The sequence below is a fragment of the Lepidothrix coronata genome, unplaced genomic scaffold (assembly GCF_001604755.1).
Source record: "Lepidothrix coronata isolate B3197 unplaced genomic scaffold, Lepidothrix_coronata-1.0 Scaffold29, whole genome shotgun sequence".
NCBI lineage: Eukaryota > Metazoa > Chordata > Aves > Passeriformes > Pipridae > Lepidothrix > Lepidothrix coronata.
The window spans coordinates 6,738,974-6,761,458 of record NW_016690209.1 but is presented as its reverse complement, the minus strand read 5'-3'; the positions used below and the strand labels follow the sequence as shown (position 1 = coordinate 6,761,458).

Below are 22,485 nucleotides of genomic sequence, written 5' to 3'. Positions count from 1 at the left end.
GGGGGGTCCGGCTGCGGGCGTGCCAGCGGGCGGGGAAGGGCAGTAGGAAGGGGGGAAGTGGGAGGGAGACGGGTCAGAAGGGTCCGTCCCGGGAGATGGGTGGGGAGAGGCAGCGGGCGAGCTGGGCTGTGCCGCAACGCCCCTCGCTATAAAACGGAGGGGCCGCGCTCGGAGCGGGAGGAGCGGTGCGGCCGGGAGGGAGAGCGGCCGGAGTCCAGCCCCGCTGAGTCCAGCCCCGCTGAGCCCGGCCCAGCAGAGCCCAGCCCAGTAGAGCCCAGCCCAGCCCAGCCCAGCCGAGCCGAGCCGAGCCCGGCGCGGTGCGAGCGCTGCCGGGGCTGAGCCGCCCCTCTGCGGGCGCTGCGCGGAGCCAGGTAAGCGCGAACCTCCTGCGGGCGCGGAGCGGCCCCTGCGCGCCCCCGCGGGCTGTGCCCCGCACCTTCGCCCCGGGGGAGGGAGATTGTGGCACAGCCTCCTGCTGAATTTATACTTGGCTTACATGGCGTTGACAGAGAAAGGCTCAGCCCCAGACAAGACGCAGGTAACTTAAGCCCCGTGCCCCGGTTTGCCCTTCGAGGCCCGCTTGCTAAAAGCGCACAGCATAGTTTTGGAGATGACTGAGCGTCCCACAGACTCACAGCCATGCCGTGTGTGAGCGCTCGTGTCCTGTCAACACTTTGAGGAGAAAGCAGAGGCACCCTTTGGCAGAAGGCACAGTGCAGTAACAGCACCTCACCATCACAAGTCATCCCATCAGCCTACAAAAACCAGCCCTCTGATCTCTGGTCAAGATCAGATTCAGATGAGCAATTAAATTTTTATCACTGTGCTAAGCTTATGATGGAAATTAATCAAAAGTCGCCAAAAGTGATACGATTTTTGAGACTTGTGCAGGCAGTTCATTTTCTCAGTCTAACAGGCAATGCAACTTCCACCAGTTAGCAGAAAGTATTGGTTTCATCAAAAGTGTGTAGCATACACCTTCCATAACCAGATTTATCCTTTTTCTACAGAAAAAAAAAAAAAAAAATTGAGCAATCTACAACCAGAGATCAAATTTTAGTTAGTAAAAGTTAAATTGCTCCCCCTCACTTTTTTTTCTCTTTTTTTTCCCCCTTTTATTTTCTTCCTGGCATTAGTCAGTTTCTAAACTTCTTGGATTCACACTGGAATAGAGTTCTTCAGCAAGTTCAGATGAGAGCCTGTAACATATTTACTGTCCTTCCACTCTCCATGCTTTAAAACACGTTACCAGTTATTTATAGGCACAAACCCTGTATTCTTCCAAGTCAAGTAGTGTATCAGTAACTAAGTCAGTCAATCAGATCACAATGTGTACAAGCAGTAAAATTGCAGCATTCAGTTACACCTCTTTCTATATTTCTGCAAACACCCTAGAATTAATGAGATGTATGGCAATAAGCGACAGCAGGATTCTGCCCAGAGCATGCTACAGTTAACAGTAAATTTCCATGACTTCCAAAAGTAGCAGTACTTGTTTGGATTGTGTTGTGTTGCATAGCATGGGACAAGGTAATAAATGGGCTCAGTAAAATCACAAGGTGAGGGTCAAGAGAGATTTTTTGTTTAGGGGAGGCATCTTCTCTTTTCACTTGTGTGAACACAGAGTGCTAACATGATTAGATTTTTGTCTGAATAGGAGGATTAAGTATGGCCTGAAGCAGGTAATTACCATGATGATGTAGAAACGCTCTTTTAGGTCTGTTTTAGTGTCAGACAAATGTTTCATACTCCTGACTATGGCAGTCCATTTTGCTTGTTGCCACCATAATCTTTTAAATTACAGCATCTTTCAAAAATATGAAGTGCCTACAAATTAAGCTTTTGCTCATGTATTAAGAAGTTCAAATATATGCCTTTCCATGTGTATTTCTGTATTTCCACTATGTATTTCTGTATACTTTTCTTCTCTACAACTTGAACTAAGTAGCAGAGAAAAATTAGTTATGATTATTGAGTGCTTCCTAGTTTATGTTGCTAAACTGAGAAAGAGTGGTCCTGTACAGCTATGAGAAGTCACGTCTATCACTGAAGTTGAATATAGCTGGATTCATTTTCCCCTTTTGTCATAGTAATAGATGGAAACAGAGTTAATTTTCACACTGGAGGAGAGCAGAAGTCCACCCATTTCCGATGGTGTAAGGTGTTCCTGCCTTCCTGCTTCGACACAGTACCTTGCTTGGGCTGGACAGCATGTGCAAACTACAGCTAGAAGTTACTGGTTTAAAAGGCAGCAAATACCAGCCTGGAATGCCAGTAACAGCACTGCAGAAGTGAGGAGAGTGCTGCCTTTTAGTTTCAAACATCACAACTCAACAACCTGTTTTTTACAGTCTTAGAACAAGAAGATGAATGATTGTATTTGTGTTACCTGCTGAAGGAGTAATATTATCTTTAATTGTATTAAACATTGGAAAATATATCTCATTTCTGTTTGTAATTTTTGTACTATAAAAACAGAGGCAGATGCAGAATGTAAACGTTGTGATTTATTTACACTTTCTAGAAATGTATGGACTGACATGGAAATAAATGTCAGAGCTAATGCCCATTAAAAATATTACTTCAGATAATGGGCACTGACTGCATTTTTCTACTTCTAAGTTTTCTGCACTGTGGTAATTTTATCCTCCGTGTTTGTTAAAGGAGTATATTTAAATAGTCCTTTTCTCTGGCACTGCCTATTGTTCCTTACCACAGTCACAGTAACTAATATGGTAACTTAAAGTTGCATAAATTACAAACTCTCATTACACTATCCTAGTTAAAATCCTACATATGCAAAGGTATAATATTAGTTGAAAATATTTTAAGCAGTCATAAATTACTCTTAGTTTCACACTACCTCTCCTTTTCCTCTGGACCTTCTTGTGTTCCAGAAGCTACTGGCCTCACCAGTAGTATTCATAATCTCTCCTGTGGCTATTACTGCCCAAATTTTAGAGCTCCTAATCACACTATGAGAGGCATCTAACTGTTTGAGTGGTTGGCACATATCTGTCCCCTGCACGTCAAGTCTCCTCTTCTACCTGGTGAGTTCGTAAAAGGTCGTGTTTGGTGTTGACATGGATAGAGAACATGGATTTTTACGCGTTACTTTAATCCAATACTATGTCCGAGTTGCATTACAGGGTTAATCTGCTTTTTGGTTTTTTTTAGCTGAATTTAATCGTTATCTTCCAGGAGACCACCTCAATAAGAGGAGAAATCAACTAAAATTTAATTTGTATATGTTAAATCTAATGCTGAGTTGGGGAAATGGGTTATCAAGATTAATCGCCCTACAAGTAGATTTGCTTGGGCTCTATATTAGATACACAAAGAAAAGCAGCCAAATGGCCAAGTCAGAGCAAGGGTGATGGACAGCAAAGCAAAATATACCCATCCTCTGTTTCTGATAGTAATGCTGGCAACACAGCAACCATCATCTCTCTCCAGAAAGAGAAGCGTAAGCTCAGAATCTTTTCAGAATTGCGAGCACAGTAAGGTTGAGAGCTTACAGCTGGAAGGACTGGGTCAGGGTATAGCCTGGCCACTACAGGCCCACAACAGTCTGCTTGTATTGTGGGCTCTATTGCATGTTTAGCTAAATCTCTAGCCCTTGGTTAATCCTGGTTCAGTTTTAAGCCTTCTCTAGCTTATTGCCAATGTTTGTGCCTCATGCTCTCAGTTGTGCAACAATTCCATCAGAAATGCAGTGACACAGATATGTGTTTTACCATGTGTTTCTCTCAAATATTAAGAATTTTGATGTATTCTTGGATAGCAGTTCAGATTTTTGGACAGTTGGTCCTAAGGATGACTATGGTGTTCTTAAGAAGTCAGCCTCTGCATTGATAGGATCAGATCTGAGAACCTAGGTAAGGTAAAATGGCAGAACATCACAAAGAAAAATTTGTAGAAATCTCATGGAATTCTGAAAACAAAATGAAAAATGTGGATCACTTATGAAGAGAGGGAGAAGTGGAGGGATGACTTACATTGTTCTTTTCGCTATTGTCGGATTAGTTTCCACAACACCAACAGGCATAAAGAGGTTGCTGTTGCTGAGAACTGAACCTCAGCTACTTACCTGGAATTAGCTTTTATGCATAGTTGAAATTCTTACATGTAAACACAAGGTGAGTTCAAATATGTTGGAGAGTTTGAGTAGGTGGCAACCTCATGTATGCTTAGAGTTCAGAGATGTACAGACCTCATGAGACCAAGTAACTGCAGCCTGAAAAACAGAAAGCCTCCAGCGAAACTTTTCAGTGCAGTTGCAGCTGTATATAAGAAAGTTACTAATCACAGTATCATTTTCTGTCTCCTTCTTCTGATCCTAAACACCCTGCAGTGAAAACCAAGCCAGTTAGCTTTTGCTAATGACAGTATTTCTTTTAGTTCCATTTCTATCAATAATTTTTTCTTTTAAGACCACTTTCACCAATAAGACAGTGTACTTCTACTCATAACAGTCGTACCATGTTCTGTACCATCTCCTAAAACTTATCCTTTGCAAACCAAAAAAAAAAAAATTGCCCAATGTACCATAGAAGAATCTTTGCCAGTTTTGAACATTTTGGGGAATTTAGCAAATTTGGCAAACAAGGGGAGTTATTATACTTGTACTTATTTTTTTTTACCTCAGCTGTAACAAACAAATGAAAAAAGGTTATCTTGACTGTAAGTCCTAGCAGCTGTGATTGTTTGAGACAAAGCACAAATGAAATAGAATTGCTGATCTAATCATTTATGGTCTTATCTTCAGATAAATGATGGATTATACTAAAATTACTCTCATCTTTCAAGTGAATTGCAACTAAGGATGGAAAAATATCATGCTCCAAATGACATGCTGTTAGTATTCTCTGTTGCACCATTATGTGAAAGAACTACAGATTTTGGCCTGTCAGGTGTCTTTCGCAATTTTTGTTCCATTTGGGTTTTGTTTGATAGCAAACTGTCCAGATATTTACTATATAACAACACTAGCTAGAATGCTTGGTTACTATTTGTGGTGTTTATCACTTTTTATTGTAGTTGAGTAGCATTTCTCTTATAGGCACAGAAAACGGGTAATAACTGAAGACGACCTCACAGCAGGAAAGTGAAATCAGATTGGCAGTGCATCCGTGAGTGGCATGATTGAAGACAAGACAAAAAGCAGGCTGCAGCAAAAGGTAACTGGCAATATCTAAGGAAACTAGTACTGAATTTGGGCAAGGTCAATATTTAGACAATATTTCACTGCTTGAGGTGAAAGCTATAATTGGAGCTACGGCCAGAACAAAGAATGAATTAACAAAACTCCTAATTTCAGCTAATTCACCTATTCCTTTCTTTACTTCTAGGTCATTCAGGTTTGTCAGCTACTGATAGATCCTTGGCTAGTGGAAACTAATAATCAGTAGATGAATTACAGCAACAGAAATAGAAAATAAAACAGTATTCCTGACTCCACTCTGTTTTCTGAAAACAGAGGATACGCTGAACAAGAGTACCTCAGCTTTTTTAGCCCAGAAGAACCCATGCAAATAGTAAAACATTCCAGAAAACCACTGAACAGCTGTACTTTCGTGTTTAGGGGGCTTACGCAGGGAGAAAAATGTACTAGTTAACTTCTCTAAAAAATGTTCTGTTGGCAGTTATCCTCCATTTAACCCTCCTTTAGCATCAGTACAGCCTGGCCAGAGCCTTCACTAGAGGCAGGCAGCACATGATGTACAAAGATGTAGCCTGAGCTTGTTTATTGAGAAATCATGCATGCCCCTCCCAATCTAAATGTATAGGATGTATGTTGTCTTTTCATCTTTTTCTTTATAAACTCCTATTAGTTTTCCTATTTTCTCCTTTCTTCTCTCATTCTTGTTGCCCAAGCCTAAAAGTTCATACAATTTTACTTTCTCCCCCTGCAGAGGGGAGTTAGTCTGCTACCACTGGAGTTGCTCAGGGTTTTCTCTCTCCTCAGGCTCTTTACTTGATGTACAACAGTCAGAAATCGAAAGCATGGGGCAAGAATCAATATGTGTTTTCAAAGTGGGACTCAAGCTCTGCTGTTAGATTTCTGTCTTAATTGTTTTCCTCCTGGTTTTGTTATTAGCAGCTTGCCATGACTAGACAATATAGTTTTTCTCAAATCAGGTAAAAAATATTTCCTCACCTATGGGCTTCCTAAAAAGTACTTCAAAGAAAAAGAGTTTAAAAAAATATAGCCTTCAAAACCGTTTTATGATGCTGCTCCATGTTCTTAAACGTACCATCAAAAAAAGTCATGTCAGTACAGGACAGCCACACATCCAAGGACTTGCACAGGAATTTTTCTAGCACTAAAGTAAAGCTCATGTAGCACCTTTGGGAGAGCACACTACTACCCTTTCTGGGCTTCTGTGCAGTTACTTTTGCTTGAGAACCAAGACTGCACTTCCTTGAGGCTGTGATATGTGTGATATACTAATTCACAGTATCACAGCTTAGCTCACTCCAGCTGTAGCAGCTACCTTTGTTTTGCTGCCTCTGTAGCTGGTCCTCACTACCCACAGGGAACATCTCAGGACAGCAAAGAGAGTTCACCAATTAATTTTACTTCCAAAATAGAGCAATAAATTTTACTTTGGAAGAAAACAGGAAACAAGCTGTACAAATTTGGCAGAATATCTATTTTGGTATCATTCTATCAAGTATTCCACCTTCCAGACAAAGCACTAAGGACCATAGTAACCTGCTTTTCCATGGGTGATAATACTTTCACACTGACATGGATTAAGGTGTGTGTTTGACCTTTCCTTCTCTTTGATTAACCCCTTAGCAACTCACTAATCCAGTTGACTTATACAAAAGTCACAGATACTTTGCTTGTCTTTATATCTGTTTTCTCAAATTTTCTTCTAGTTCTCATAATGATCTGCCCTTAACAGGAGTTTTGTGCAAGTGAAAGCACAATTGGGCCTCTATGTTTTCTGTGTTATACTTACTAACAGTTACAATGATACTAACTTATCTTGGGCTTAGCTGCATTAACATTTTAAAAGATTTTTTTGGTCTGAATAAACTCTTGTACTTTGCCGGTTACTCAGACTGGGTTTTTTTCCTTTCTGCCTTTGGTTCCCTTTTTCTGACCCTAATGAGCGATTCATTAAGAAGCCTCCATGCTGATCCTTTGCTTTTAATCTTTTAACTTTTCCCTCCAGGCTGTTCCTAACATTCTCATTTAAGGAAGAAAAGTCTTTTCTGAGAGGTACTGCTGTTGTGTGATATTTTCCCACTGTAAGGATGTCTAAATTAATTATATAATAAGAAAAGTAATCAAGTGTCTCAGTCAGACACAGTGAACCAAATCCTATTACAGACTGGTGAATTTTGACAAGTGGAGGACAAAGCTTCCTCTGAACTAAGGTGTCGAAATCTAACATCCATTTCCTTGCGCAGAAATCCACAATACATTTGCCTTTGCTTCTTCAGTAAGACAAACACTGTTTTTCAGCATTAAGTCAAAAGAAAAAAGATGTTCAATGCAAGGTTTGCTTTCCTCAGAGCCATAACACTGACTAGTGACAAATTATATGGAAATCAAGAGCCCTGGTATTGGAAGTGTAGTGATAAATATTCCATATTAGTTGATTCAGTTAATGTGACAGACTCTTTAGTGATACTGGTGTGTCTGTGTCCACACAGAGGTGCATCTGCTCATGTGCTTATACTTCAATTTATGTTTTCGTTACTCAAAGCAAAAGATTCTGTTACTCACTTTAACCGTATTGGTGAAAAGTAACAGGAATGGAATCATTAGAGAGTTTTAGAGAGGAGAAGTAACAATATGCAACATGAGCTACTCTCAGCCAACTTATCTAACTTCCATTAGATTAGGAAGTGAAACACTACTGTTTGACAGAGGTCTCTCCATTTCTGGAGTAGAAGAGGAGAATTTTAAGTGTTTCTCTCCCACTTTCTCACAGATTAGCCATTATTGCAGATGAAGATAACTATATTGCCCTGCACAATGCATTTCTAGAGCTTGTTATGAATTTACATGTGCCTTCTCTATTTGGGGGGGTGGTTAAGGTGGAGAATACTATGTAAAAATAAAAAGTACATCCTGTAGCAGGGACTGCACATTAAGCCTGTAAAGCTCTTGGGTGCATCATGGCCCCAGCCATGGTGATTTAGCTTAATGGCAGGAAAATGTTATTTTGATGATTAGCATACAGGTAAGGCTTCACACACATCACAATGTTGCCATGTATGTCAAAATGTTACTGATTTGCTTTACAACTTTGAGCAAATCTATGTATGTAAGCTCTCATGTGGCAGCTTTCTCACTGTTTTACAAGAAAGTACAGAAAGGCAGTACCTTGTACCAGAAAAGTAGGAGTAATGTTATTTTGTTGAGTTTGTTGCTTATCCAGTTATTATCTCACCTTTAACTAAGGAAAGTTGTTGAGGAGTGTAAACTGAATGCATAACGTTAACTTTTGCCTCTGCATCTTCTGGCTTACCAGAAGAGTTACATGACTCTAGGAGAGTGGCAAATGACACTGTGGTCTCTAAATAAAGTAAACTACCAGGACAAAGCAAGGAAGCCTCTATTTGGACTAACTGGAAGTTCCACAAAGAGGTCCTATCACCTCCCAGCTTTGTCTATGATGTTATTAGCTGTGTCCTCTACCCTTCTTCCTAGAAACATCTTTGCCTAGAGGAAGCAACAGAAACCTAATTAAAACATCACTTTTGGTAGATTTATACTAGTAACACCAGTGATTGAGTCTTTCACAGTAAAGCTGTAAAACAGAAAAAGGCCAAAGATGCAGAAAAGTTCTCCCAGAAGTAGGTGATTTGGTTCATGAGGAAACAATTGCAGCTTTGGCCTTTCCATTCCATTTTCTGTTGTGATCTCCGCCAGCAACAGAGAAGGTGCCGACAGTGACTGCATATTGCTGTGGGCATGTCACTCATGCATTAACCATTTTAGAACATTATCATTTCTAATTTAGATGCATGAAATCCCTTTTTCTGCTAAATTATTAACAACCACTGTTATAACCAAGAGTTTAAACTTGTATAAATTTTACCTGTTTTTGCCCAGAGGCTGGTAAGCATATATTTACTGACCTCACCTGGTATCTTTTCTCAGCCTGGATTGTAACACCCTTCTTACAGCCAGTCCTTATCTGGCTATACTGATTTGAATTCTTTTTTCTACCTCCCTATTATTATACTTATTTTCCATCCATTAATGATATATGACCATTTTATTATTTTTACATTCTTAGCAGAATTTAGGAGATGTTTTATCCTTAACCACATTTTTTTTCTTCCTGGACCAAAAAGCAGAAGCAGCCCAGGTTTCAAGACCAATATGTTTCATTTCACACACATTACATGGCAGTACAGCTATCCATTATAAACCAAAGGATATAACCATTTACCCTTGTCATGGACTAGTCAGTTAATAAAAGCTGAGAGTGTGGAGAGTCTTCCTGGTGGGAGTCAGGGAAGTGTAAAGAAGTGAACAGTCTACCCATTGCTTCTCACAGGCTCTTGTGAGAGTAGCACCACATCCCTGTAGAAGAAGAATCTGTGTTGCAGAAATTGCTCTGGCCAAAAGCCATGTTGTGATCCACATTTCTAATATATTAGTTTTGAAATTAAAATACAACAACATATTAGAATTTTATATGCTGCCAAAACTGTGAGAAGGAGCTCATACATACACATATTCTGACATGTCCTGGAGTCAGTAACAGGATAACAGTTTGCAAGCAAGGAATCCCCATGAGACACATTGGGACCTCCAGGTTACATCTAGAGCTGCAGCTATTGTCTTTATAAATTCAGATACTGTTAAAAACCAGCAAAACATCAAGCTAATTGCCTAGACGTCTCTCTGTGCTGCTCAGAACATCATCTTTTCCTTAAACAGCAATAGCAGAATTGCTACGAATGCTTTGTCTTGCATTCGTAGCAATTTATGGAAGTAGCCTTTATTCCTCCCAGAAGTCCACTCTCTAGGTGATAACTGCCTTCCACTGGATCAGGGCAACCATTGGCTAAGAAGATCTGGACAGTGAAACTTAAAAATTCTTTCAGTGTTGGATGCACAAACATTCATTTCAGCAAGAAATAAGAATGACCAGAGTCCAGTGATAATCAAACAGCAGAGATAATGTCTTAGAACCCCTTATTAAGCTTTGCACGCTTGAAATCACAGTAATATAATAGTAGTTCTCCTGCAAGTTGGGAAGGAAGAGCAGTTGCTGTTACTGGTGTTTTTCGCATGCTGAAGGAAGCACCCACAACCTTCAGTGAAGAGGACAGATTAACAGATACATGAAATGTCCAGGAAGTCAAATTGTGATTTTATATATGATCTGAAAGGAAGTGAGATACTTCACTCATTGCATCTGATCTCTGTTGTTAGAAGCAGGCATGACAAGGTTTGCTTTCAGCAGTGCTTTTTATTGCAGTAAGGGGTTTTTTCTCCCTTGCCTCTCCACAATGTTTTTAATATAAGGCTGAAATATAGATCTGGATCACACCCAGAATTAACGTACATTCCCTTACTTCTCACATTTGAGGATTTCAAAGTAGAAGCTTATGGTTCATTCCATATGGAAACAATGGTGCCAATGGAAATTTTAGGTGCGTGGTTAGGTGTCCAGAAACTACATTTGTGTAGGATGTGCAATGCTGTGTAATTAAAAAAAAACAACCAAACAAACAAAAAACCAAACAAATCAACCAAACAACCCCCCCCAACTTTAAAACTTCTTATTCAATGGAATTAAGCTATTAGAATAGAAACTTAAAAATTCATCGAATTATTTCACTCGCACTTAACCAATCTGAATTTGATTTCTTTCTTTTATTAAAAATGATCACATGGGGCACACTATATTTTATATAGGCAATTCCAACTGCAATAAAGGAAATGTGTTAATCCATTTGTTTACTATCACTCAGAGAAGTAACCGTGCAGCACATAACCTTTCACAGCTCAAACTAATCTCATTTTTATTCGTTCTGGGACTTGATGGCTTAATTCTTGTTAACTACTGACTCTTTCAGGTACTTTCAAATACCCTAACGGTACTTCATAACCAGGCATCAAATCTGAAGTTATGAACGTGCAGTAAGATGTATATTCATACTAAAATAGTAGCTTACATTATGCTGTCATTCAAAAATCTTTTCATGTTAATGCTGAAAACCCTAGAAGTTCTAGTCCTACCTTGATCTGAAATAGGTTTATTCTTTCTTTCCCAGCATCTGATGTGCAGTAAATGATATTGTTAGCAATATGAGGAGATGACACGTCCTTGAGAAGCAGACATTAGGTTAGCCTCCTGATTATTGATCATTTTTGTCTTCCAGAATGGTGTCAATCTTCCTTTTTGGTAAAGTTAATGGCTAGAACAGAGATGCAAAGATCCATGCTGGATTGAAGATGGTAGTTAATGCTCTTGTTTCAAAGTCTTAATATGTCTAAGTGGCTTCAGGGCTCTTGTAGAAAAAAGGGCAGTGCTTTACCCTGTGGTATAAACAAGAGCAGGGACTGCTTCCTGCTATAACAACTAATTTTCATATTTAAAAAGTAGTTCAGCTATAGGTTTAGTAACCTAGATAAGGAAAAGTGATCTTCATTCCTGTCAAGACAGAGTGACCGAGGTGACAGGACACATTGAGATTCATCTTTCAGACATCTTTTCTGAAGCTTTGCATTTTGATGGTTAATTTCAATTTAGTACTGAAACAGAAGTATTAATCTAGAAATATATTTTACTTTATTTGAGTATTTTTTCAGTTTTAAGTTACTGCTCTCTGGATAATTCCATATTCACATGTCTTAAAGTTATATAATACCTAAGATATATTAAACACCAGAGAGTTTGCAACACATTCATTCAGCCTTGGTCAAAGAAAGAAAACAGAGATTGCTCTGATGGATAAAAGTGAAAGAAAGAGACCAGAAAATTAGGTAGAAAAGTCTAACAGATCAGAGCCAGCAATGCCTAAAACCACCACATCACTGATCTTCCTTAAGAGATTAAACATGTTGACAGTGTTCTAGAGTACAGTTCTACATGTACTGAACCCAGAAATGTTTTCCCTGCCCTTAACGGCAGAGAAAACAAAATTATGTGTGCACAGAGGAGATCAATGTTTACTTTGAAACCTAAAGCTAGAGAATTCTAAAAATGAAATGTATAAACTAAAAGAATTAGACTTACTCTAAACCGAAAGACTTTTGGCTAACTATAGTGAGTGCCCTGTGGATCTGCCAGTCAATGAATTTTGTACAAAAGAACCCCTTAATCATTGCTATACTAGCATTTGCTAACCCACTAAGTTCTAGTGAGATTGAGAAACACTAGGGAAGTTGAGCAATCCTTTCTTGGCATTAATATCTGCGAGTAAAATTTTATAGAAATATGTAGATCAGAATTTCCCAACTTCTTGAAAAAAAATCCCATACACGAGGAGGGAATTGTATAGTTAGTTTTGTTCAAAGAGCTAAGTAGTAGGAAGAAATATTTCCAATGTTTTTGGACTCTCTAAGTACTATGAGAGTATATGCAAACAATAATCCAAAGTTTCCCTGCTGCTACAACTGCTGACATTATAACAGTGTGTTATCACACTGCAGGCCGTTAAAAAAAAAAAAGAAAAATTGTCACATATTACACTGTAGTATATTAGGATTTAATGTCACAAAAATGTACTTGGAAGATTTTATTCAATACTCCATAGCCCCATAAATTAGCGATTTAGAAGTGGCCTTTCACTTACGCCAATTTTTGCCTCATCAATTTGTAACGCAAAGTGCATAAGTGTGCAAGCTTAGTTTTCTTTATTCTTTGTTTTAAATCTAACCAACTGCTTGCTGGTTTTCTACCTCTATATACCCCTTCTATTCTTTCTAAGTGCTCCTATTTTTAGCAGCTTCAAGATATAAACTGTATACTTGTACCCAAACATCTCTTAAGTGCGTAGAGATACACTGACACTGCATAACCCCTTGAACATAAATATCAGTCTTACTTATCTGGCACAGAACAATATAGCACATTTTTTAGTTTTAATTTGCTTATCTACTATTTTCAATAAAATAAATGTCATCATAACAATGACAAACTTTCTTCTCTATCTGAATTAAAAGCTTTTTGCCCTTACTAGCATTAGGGAAATATTTACATAAATAAATAGTTTGAAACAGAATAGCACCATCATGCACTGACTCTGTCCAAAGGGGTAATGGCAAACCCAAGTGTAATAGTGAAAGTGTGGGTGAGGGGTGGTGTAAGAAGTGTTAAATATGCTTTCATTTTCAAATTATTCAATTATTTGCAATTTGTGAAATATACACACCATTTGGATAACAAAATGTGTATGCTCACATTACCTCTCAATTTCCAAAAATCCCTTAAATTGCTTTAAAAAAAAAAGTAGTTCTGAAGTGTCAATTTCAACAATAAAATACCTTCCTTCAAAACTGGCTGATATTTGGAAAAACAGTTGTATGATTAACAACATGCCTAGTTAGTTTTAAAATAATCGTTTAGTTGAATAAGTAGGTGCATTGTTAAAGTAAACTATACTTTTAGTCTCTCTGAAAATATTCTTCTTAATTTGTCTCAAAAACTTTAGGTAATTTAAGATGCATATGTCTTTGACAAAATAAGATACCAGGATCTTATTCTGTGACTTACCAGTGCAAGAATTGGACTGAAGGTTAGCAAAAGCAGGAATGTGCTAGAATAGACAAAATTAGATATAAGCTAGTAGATAGTAAAATGAACTGATAGATCACCCTGGTACATTATATTTACATAAATGCAGTAGTTCAGTTATAGGTATTTTTCATTGTGTTTGCATCTTAAATAGTCTTGAAAGAAGGGGATATTTTGAAAAGTGATGGCACTCGAGTATAAAATATAGCAATTCTCTTATTTTAAGATAGGAAATACAGACCTCTAGTGGTCGAAACCTGTATGATATGAATTAAACTTCAAAGCAATTTAAATGCCACTGTGCTTCACTCTATTACTTTCCTTTGCGTTTTCCTCCCCCACAATCATTCAAAATCACTCTTACACCCAATTCCACTGTTCAGACATTCCACAAGGACTGATTTTTCCCAGAGAAAAAAGCCCCTTCATCTGTCCTTTTTTTCACATAAATTTTATGACTGAAATTGAGTAGTTGAAAGATACTTGGGAAGTCAAGGGAAAATTTATGACAGTAGTCTATGAGAACAAACAGAAGAGAGATGTTGATTCTTTTCAGAATAAACTCTGAAGCCATCATGCAGAAGGACAGACTCCTTTGAAGTGTGCTGGAGGAAATAAATAAATAAATACAGAGAGGTTCTTACAGAGAAGGTCAGAGTACATAAACAATTCACATTTACAAGGTAACAGTAACTGGTCCTCTGCTAGCACAGAATAAGTAATAAGAATAAGTAATAAGCAATTTAGGTTTTGATGTTACAGAAGAACCAGATCCTAGAAGGATCACAGGGAGTTTATTTTCCAGCCCTATAGAGCTAGCACAAATGAAGCAGGCCAGCTTCAGCTCTTGCAAGGGGAAGACACAAAGAATCCACATATAGGTTAGAGAATTAAAAAGATAAATACTTCTAAATAAATTTTAAAAGCAAACACCACAAAATTAACAGCAATTTCAACAGACTGGCAGCTGCCTTGTGGGGAACTGACCAGGAGAACAGCTGTTAAATGGAAATGCATAGGCCAGTACAAGGTCCTGCAAGTTCTGTTTGTTCTCATGTCAGAACACCTCCTGATCCAAAATTGCAAAAGCAACAGCCAGCTTGACAGCCACTAATGTCTAACTAACACAGGTCTTCTGAGGTTTGCTTTCTGTTCTTGGTGCTGATGAACTGATGTACAGTGTCTGGTGCTGTACTACCCGTTGCAGTTCCTTTTCAGTAATCTTTTGATTTATTGTCATTTACCATGAAGTCAGATGCTGACCCCTGTGGAAGATGGTGGCAGTGATGACGAGCACACTGTAATGCCACCATGGTTTGAATTACATACCTTTGTTTGCATTTCTCTTTCCATTCACAGTTCACCTGTCAACTCTGGATTAAAAATATTTAGGAAAGCCATGAGTGGGGAATGCAGACTGTTAGTACTAGCAAAAGAAATAAGAGCTAGGAGAAAGGTAAATGCATGACTTTGCAATGGTAGTGCTCAGGAACTCCAGGAAAGCAGAGAAGATGCTGAATATGTGTGTGAATTAGAAATAGCTATATTCACCAAGGCCGTGAGCATAAAGGTTTTTTTTCTGCTGGATAGGGAAAAAACTCAGAAAGACTGTGCAATAAAGGATGTGTAAGTGTCATTACTTTCTCAGCAATTAGAAAAATGAGAAAGAATAAATTAGAAAAGGGGGGGACTAAACACTCAAGATAAAGGAAAAAAGTTTATGCCACCAGAAAGAAATAAACATAGCTAATATAGTGAACATATTATTCCAAACATTTTTCATTCTCTCTTTTCCCTGTGCAATAATTTTATATAAAAATAAAATACAGCATCCTATTAAACATGGAAATATCTTCTTGTTTGTAAGAAAAGCAAATAACCCACCTACCTTCAGAAATAAAAAAGCTTACATTACCTAATGATAATGTGGCTAAACTGTGGCAGGGTTGGTCAGCCTGAGTTTATTTAGTCTTTGTCAAAGCAAATATCAATAACACATTTTTGTTTAAAATCTGACTTGGGGCACCTGCTTACCTATTTATAGCTAATGAAGTTCTCATAGAAAGCCACCGTCAGTACTGTCTTATCTTTCAGTGGGCAAAGAGCTGTTTACCTTGCATAAACCCAGCATTCCTTGCTTCCACAGGCAGTTTAATTAGGATACATGTTCAGAACAGAAGCAATGAATGGAGTGGTAAATAATAGTTGGTAGAGCAGTCTGAAGCATTTCATTATCAGTGACTTATTATAATCATTGTAATTAGAAAAGATAAAAGGTCAAACAGGACAGTAACATACAACAGGGGTTTGCTGCTCACCAGATAATTTGTTTGAGATTGATGTCACCACACCACTCACAGTTGCATCAATTCAATCCTCTTAGAAAAAGCTCCTTGTGTATCAGCCTTAAAATGATCCAATTATCATCATGTTAACACAGGTCATTTGAGATGCTTTACGTGGATTTATCAATGTGCACAATTTCAATACTTGCATTTAACTGGCCAGTGGGTTAACCTGCTCTGGTGAATTTGGCAGCATAAAGCTGTGCCAGCCATCTATTTAGGTAATGATTTTAAAGAATCTGCAGTTCCTTCCATGTAGAAGTATCTGCTTTGCATAAAATATATACAACTGTAATCCTGGGACAAGGAGGTGAACTGTGGCAAGTGAGAAACACAGCAAAACTGATGGTGGTATGGAAAAGAAACCATTGTCTATAAGGAATTCCCATCACCACTGCAGTCCTCTCTCACCACTCAGCACTGCCATGGGGATACTGCTTCCAAAACAAACTGCCTTCTCCTGTATTGAAGCTTTTCCTAATGCTCTGAACTTAAAGTTGTGCTCAAGGACTCAGATCTACTTGAGGATAGCTCTGAAACTTTAGAATTTCCAAAAAATTTAAAATTCAGCTTGGGATTAGCAGTGCCTTCCTTACTGTGCATCAGATATAAGGCTCCTATGAGGTTCATTCTCACAGCAACATTCAAACTGTTTTCAGATGTACATATGGCTATCCATATGTGTTTACCCAAAACCAACCACATTATGCCTTTCTGCTTTCCTTTCCTTCTCTGAAAATAGTGATGGATTTATTTCATTTATTGACTGTTATTCCTTAGTATAATTTAAAACTGATAACATACCAAACACATCATTTGCACAATTCACTAACTTCAGTGTTATACCTTTAATTCCAGAAGGGTTACACAGCCTTATACAGGTAGATTGAGGTATCATACTATTTCTTGACAAATTCCTGATTCTTCATAGGGATTTTTCTGCCTTTTTTACTTTCCAAGAATTACAGAATAAGCTCAGGGAATTCAGTACCTCAAAGTGCCAGACACAAGTTTCCCAACTCAGACATTTTTTTGTTTATTTTAACACATTTCTGAAAATGTAATATAATCACTGTTCCACTTTCCTGAAAGAACATATGCTATTAATTAGCATCAACTAAAGCTACTACTGACGTGGAACAGTACAGGTCACCATGTCAGTAGAAAAGGGAATTTGGAAGCAAAACAATACAACACTAAAGGGGTGTCTGAAGCAACCATGAGAAAATTGCCTTGGCATCTGCCATTGCACAGAACCAACCCCATCAAACAGGGAATATTCACAATCAGCTACTTTTGTCTTAGACACTGAATCTGTCACTTAGCACACACAGAGCAGGATATTCTTGCCAAATAGTATCAGTGACTTGTTAATCCAGTCACAGACAAAGGTCTTGCTCAGCCTTAATTAGGCCCTGATCTTGCAAGTTGAACTTGCAGTGGTGATTTCTGCACTACAGTTTCATAGTGCTAAGTTCTGGGCTGCAGTTTTAGTGGGTATATAAGTGAGCAAAGACTGTGAGTGACCACAGAGCACCAGCATGTAGCTGGGGCAGGTCAAATATTGCCAGACCTTGATGTTGCATAACATATCAGTTATTGTCAAATAGTTTTTTTCTTCTTGGACTCTTTCACAACCAAGGGATGAGATAAGAGGATTTATCTTGAAATCTTTTTATTGTGGTTTCCCTGTCCTAGGGTAGCCTGACCTTCCACAGAGCCAAACACAATGTATTTGAGATTTGGCACAGTTTGAAAGCCAAGTTTTGCTCGGGCTGTACTACAGTGCCACATGTGATGAGAATGATCCCCCTTTTATGTCTTTTCTCTATTTGCTTGACTTTTTAATTTCTTAAACAGTGCAAAAATACTTGACGTAATTTTGAGGCACTTACACCAACTGAGGAAACAAGACTCACAGACTCACAGAATGGACTGGAGAGACTGGAAAGTGTTGCATGGCACATCCTGACAAAGGCTTTATTAGCTGCGTTTTACTAGATATTCCAAACCTGACAGAATTAATCAACAACCTAAATATTGAAATTATCCTGCTAGCTTATTAATGCAAACATATAATAGAACATGAGCTAAGACAAAGAAATAACAAGTCTTTTAAAAGCTAACAGAGCCAAAGGGTGACCTCACTCACAAGATGCTGCCTGCAACCTGTATTCTGGGTTCAATTCCTGGCTCCACCTTAGACTTCCTCTGTGGGCTTTGCTGAAACGTATCTATGCCTCACTTCTCTATTAAAACCACAGTCGATTTGGAGTAAGGTTTGTCTTCCAACAAGAGCAAGTCAAACACTAAACACAGTAGCATTCTGGACTTAACAGCAATGTCAGTGCTGAACCACTCAAATGATGAGCAGCCCCTGTAACAACATAGCTGGTGTATATGTAACGATGGGCATCTCTTCTTTCTGAAAGCATCTGTACTGCCAGGGGTCTTAGGGTGTGTCTATTTAGTTACATAAAAGTAACTTACACTCATAAGGGTTTTGTTTGCTGTTTGGGATTTGATTTGTTTTGTTTTGTTTTTAAAGCCAAAGTATTTCAGTTGATCTTTGCTTGAAGCAGCACAAGTTGGGTTTGGCTGACAGCTGTCAGAAACTAGCAAACAGCAATAAACTCTGTGATAATAACTATCATTTTTAAATTTTTTTTAAATATCCACTATTTTTGAGGGAAGACTATCTGTAGACTCTGGAAAATATTTAGTATCAGAGTCAGTTAATCTGCATGACCTGCTCTCTAAAGCCATAAGTCATTAACAAGGAAATTGTTCTTGCAGAACACACAAGTCCTGGCAAACCCAAAAGGTGCCTTGTAAAGGAGATTTCATACCATTGCTGTACCCTTAATATGGTCCAGAAATACAGCTTCAATTCTTGGATACATAAATATGCCAGTAACTGAAGAAGTGATATGAATTCTTGTTCCCTCTTGCACCCTTCTTAAACTCTTTGTAGAGTTATTAATGTGCAATGGATCAACATGTCTGAATTTTTGCAGATTTTTTTTTTTTTCCCCTCACTAGTAGTTAAATACCATAGTTCCAAGCCAGATGGGGAGCTAGGTAACCTCTGAATATTTAAGGTTTCTATGGTACAACAGAGTACTAGGCTATGTGTGTGTTTTCATATTTCTCTGTGATGTAAAAATTGTCTCAAAGAATTAAGCTTAATGTATAGAAAAAAATTCTAATTATTAATCTCAGAGATACAAATGAGTAATCTAAATTCACTTATTTTCTTAATGCATTACACTTTCTATTTACATAATTAATTAGTATTCAGAGTGCTTAAGTTTAGTTTCTGAGATATCTAAATAACTTTGCTCATTAGATATGTCACCTATTTATGGAAAGAAAATAACCTAAAGACTCCTGAATTTATAGGTATCTGCTATTTTCAGTCTCTCATTATTTTTGATATATGTTCACTAACCAGTATTATTTTAAATTGGAACTTTGTTAATTGAAAGAAGTGTGTTAGATTTCTTTTATATTAAAAAGAATCTAACATTTTTCATCTAACTCCCAACATTCTTACCTCTGTTTTATTATGCAAAGTCTGTATTAAATTAGGAATTGGTTGAGAAAACACTTGAAGATGGCTTATTTTTCAATTCCAAGACACTGATACATTGTGTTAGACACAAAAACTTGATATTTAATTGAAACTTTTTAAAAATTTAATCCCTATTGTGAATACTACTTCTTCTTTTCCCCTCCTAGGTGTGAGCTTCCTACTTTATCCCTGAAACTAGGTTACAGCTGAAGAGATCAAGATGATTCCAAATTACCCCGCTGAAGAAAATGTTAAAAGAATCCACGTCGACTGTCCCGTTTCAGGGAGGCACAGTTACATCTACATTATGGTTCCGACCGTTTACAGCATCATCTTCATCATAGGCATATTTGGGAACAGCCTGGTCGTTATTGTCATCTACTGCTACATGAAATTAAAAACAGTGGCCAGCATCTTTCTCCTAAACCTGGCACTGGCTGACTTGTGCTTTTTGATAACTCTGCCCCTCTGGGCAGCCTACACGGCCATGGAGTACCAGTGGCCTTTCGGCAACTGTTTGTGTAAGTTGGCCTCAGCCGGGATAAGTTTCAACCTCTATGCCAGCGTGTTCCTGCTCACCTGCCTCAGCATCGACCGCTACCTGGCCATCGTGCACCCGGTGAAGTCCCGAATCCGCCGTACCATGTTTGTCGCCAGGATAACCTGCATTGCCATCTGGCTCCTCGCCGGCGTGGCCAGCCTGCCCGTCATCATCCACCGCAACATCTTCTTTGCCGAGAACTTGAACATGACGGTCTGTGGTTTTCGGTATGACAACAATAACACAACGCTCCGGGTCGGATTAGGTTTGTCCAAAAATTTGCTGGGCTTTTTAATTCCTTTTCTGATCATATTAACGAGCTACACCTTAATTTGGAAGACCTTGAAGAAGGCGTATCAAATTCAAAAAAATAAGACTAGAAATGATGATATTTTTAAGATGATTGTGGCAATAGTGTTTTTCTTCTTCTTTTCCTGGGTTCCTCATCAAGTGTTCACTTTTCTGGATGTGTTAATTCAGTTACATGTAATAACAGACTGCAAAATCACCGATATTGTGGACACAGCTATGCCCTTCACCATTTGTATTGCCTACTTTAACAACTGCCTGAATCCCTTTTTTTATGTTTTTTTTGGAAAAAACTTTAAAAAATACTTCCTTCAGCTAATTAAATACATTCCACCGAATGTCAGCGCACATCCAAGCCTAACAACAAAAATGAGCTCCCTCTCATATCGGCCACCAGAGAATATACGTTTGCACACTAAAAAAACTGCTGGGCCTTTCGACACCGATTGATGTGTTTTGCAATACACTCATTTTGAACAACCTTGAGTACGAAGCAGCAAGAATGACAAGACTCGTCTGCGGTCCTGAACATCACAGCTTACTGCTCATTACAGAGACATTAGATCATCTCAGAGAAATCATACTGTAAAGATTTAGCAGTGGCCTTCCATCTTACACCGTGAAGAGGACTGCTTGGTTTTCATTTTGTTTTTCTTTACTGAAAGCAACATAAATGGTGGACAGGCATGTCAGAGCTCCTGCCAGCATCCCGCTGTTTACTCAGAACTACAAAAGAAGGGTACAGAAAACTCCTATCCTAAGTTCAGTTTTAAAAGGAAAAGCTTGTATAAATTATATGAAATACAAAGAAGCTGTTTTGCATATATGTGAGCAATTTTGTTCAAGGAGTTAGTGGAGCTATGTTGCTTCTTGGTGTTTTTTTAATGACATAAATGTCCTATTCATCATATTTATAATATATTTTCAAATATATTATATATAGAGAGGCCCAATTTTAAACTCAAATGGAAATTGAAGGTCTTTGAAATTGGTCTCATTCTGATTTACGCTACTGTTTTTCTTTTTTTTTAATGGTAATTTTTTCATAATAATATATGCAATAAAATGCAGATTTATTTATTAAATATAGAGGAAATATATTTTTAGATTTATATTCCTACTCATACATTTCAAACATTGCTTCAGAAATGTACACTTATATCCCAGTGTGTATTTTTATAGTAGTTTAAAAAATAACTATATGTGTGTGCGCACAAAAATGGGGTTCACTCAACCTTCCCTTCTGATAAGCCACACTGTCTTTGAAGAACTTTACATACAGAGGGAGCTGACTCCATAGTCTGTATGACCAAAAGTAAAATTCTCTATTTGAAAACATGAGTTCTGGGAAAGAGCTGATCAGAAAATTTCAAACTATTTTTGTATAAGAACCAGAGCATTCAGTGAGAGAAACGCCCAACTAATCAAATCCACTTAGTTTTTAAAATTCCTGCACATTTAGTAACTCACATTCTGATAAGCAAAAACATGACAGTGTTCATATATCAGTTTAACTAATAACACTTTTAGTCCCATCACAAAACACCCAAGATCAGACTTTACTCTTGGCTTTTATGGAGTTTCTCTCCATTTATACAAAACTATGCCTAGAGTATTTGCTCCCTGTAGAAACTTTTTTATGTGTATGGAACAAATTCAAATTTATACTAGCATAAATCAGAACTAAAGTCTGGCTCAAGCTCTCAATACAAATAAGGGGGAAGGTGATAATCACTGTAGGAAGTTTCAACTAATGATATCGTCATTTGTCCTTTTTACCTCAAATAATGAGCTCCAGATAATATTTATTCTTGACTGACACCCATTTACTGTCTTCAGAGATAAAGTTCATAAAAACTTTTTGGCATTACAAAACTTTAGAAAAATTCCAAAACTTTCCATATATCATGTAGACAATTACATGACCCTTGAGAATTTGCAGTATTTATAATCTTCAGAAATTTACATCTAATGTGGCTCTGTCTCAAGTAG

The 22,485-nt window shown here is 37.9% G+C and overlaps 1 protein-coding gene across 2 annotated transcripts; it reads left to right on the top strand.

The window, feature by feature from the left end:
* The first annotated feature begins 330 nt into the window (after positions 1–330).
* On the top strand, positions 331–21,561 carry AGTR1 (angiotensin II receptor type 1). Of its 2 annotated transcripts, XM_017810720.1 has the most exons (4): positions 341–371; positions 2,898–3,050; positions 5,063–5,180; positions 19,811–21,561. In XM_017810720.1, the coding sequence occupies exon 4, from the start codon at positions 19,864–19,866 to the stop codon at positions 20,941–20,943; it is 1,080 nt and encodes a 359-aa protein (XP_017666209.1). In that variant the 5' UTR covers positions 341–371; positions 2,898–3,050; positions 5,063–5,180; positions 19,811–19,863; the 3' UTR covers positions 20,944–21,561. The 2 variants fall into 2 exon arrangements, with proteins under 2 accessions (XP_017666208.1, XP_017666209.1); XM_017810719.1 differs by lacking the exon at positions 2,898–3,050 and having other exon boundaries at positions 331–371.
* Positions 21,562–22,485: the final 924 nt, after the last annotated feature.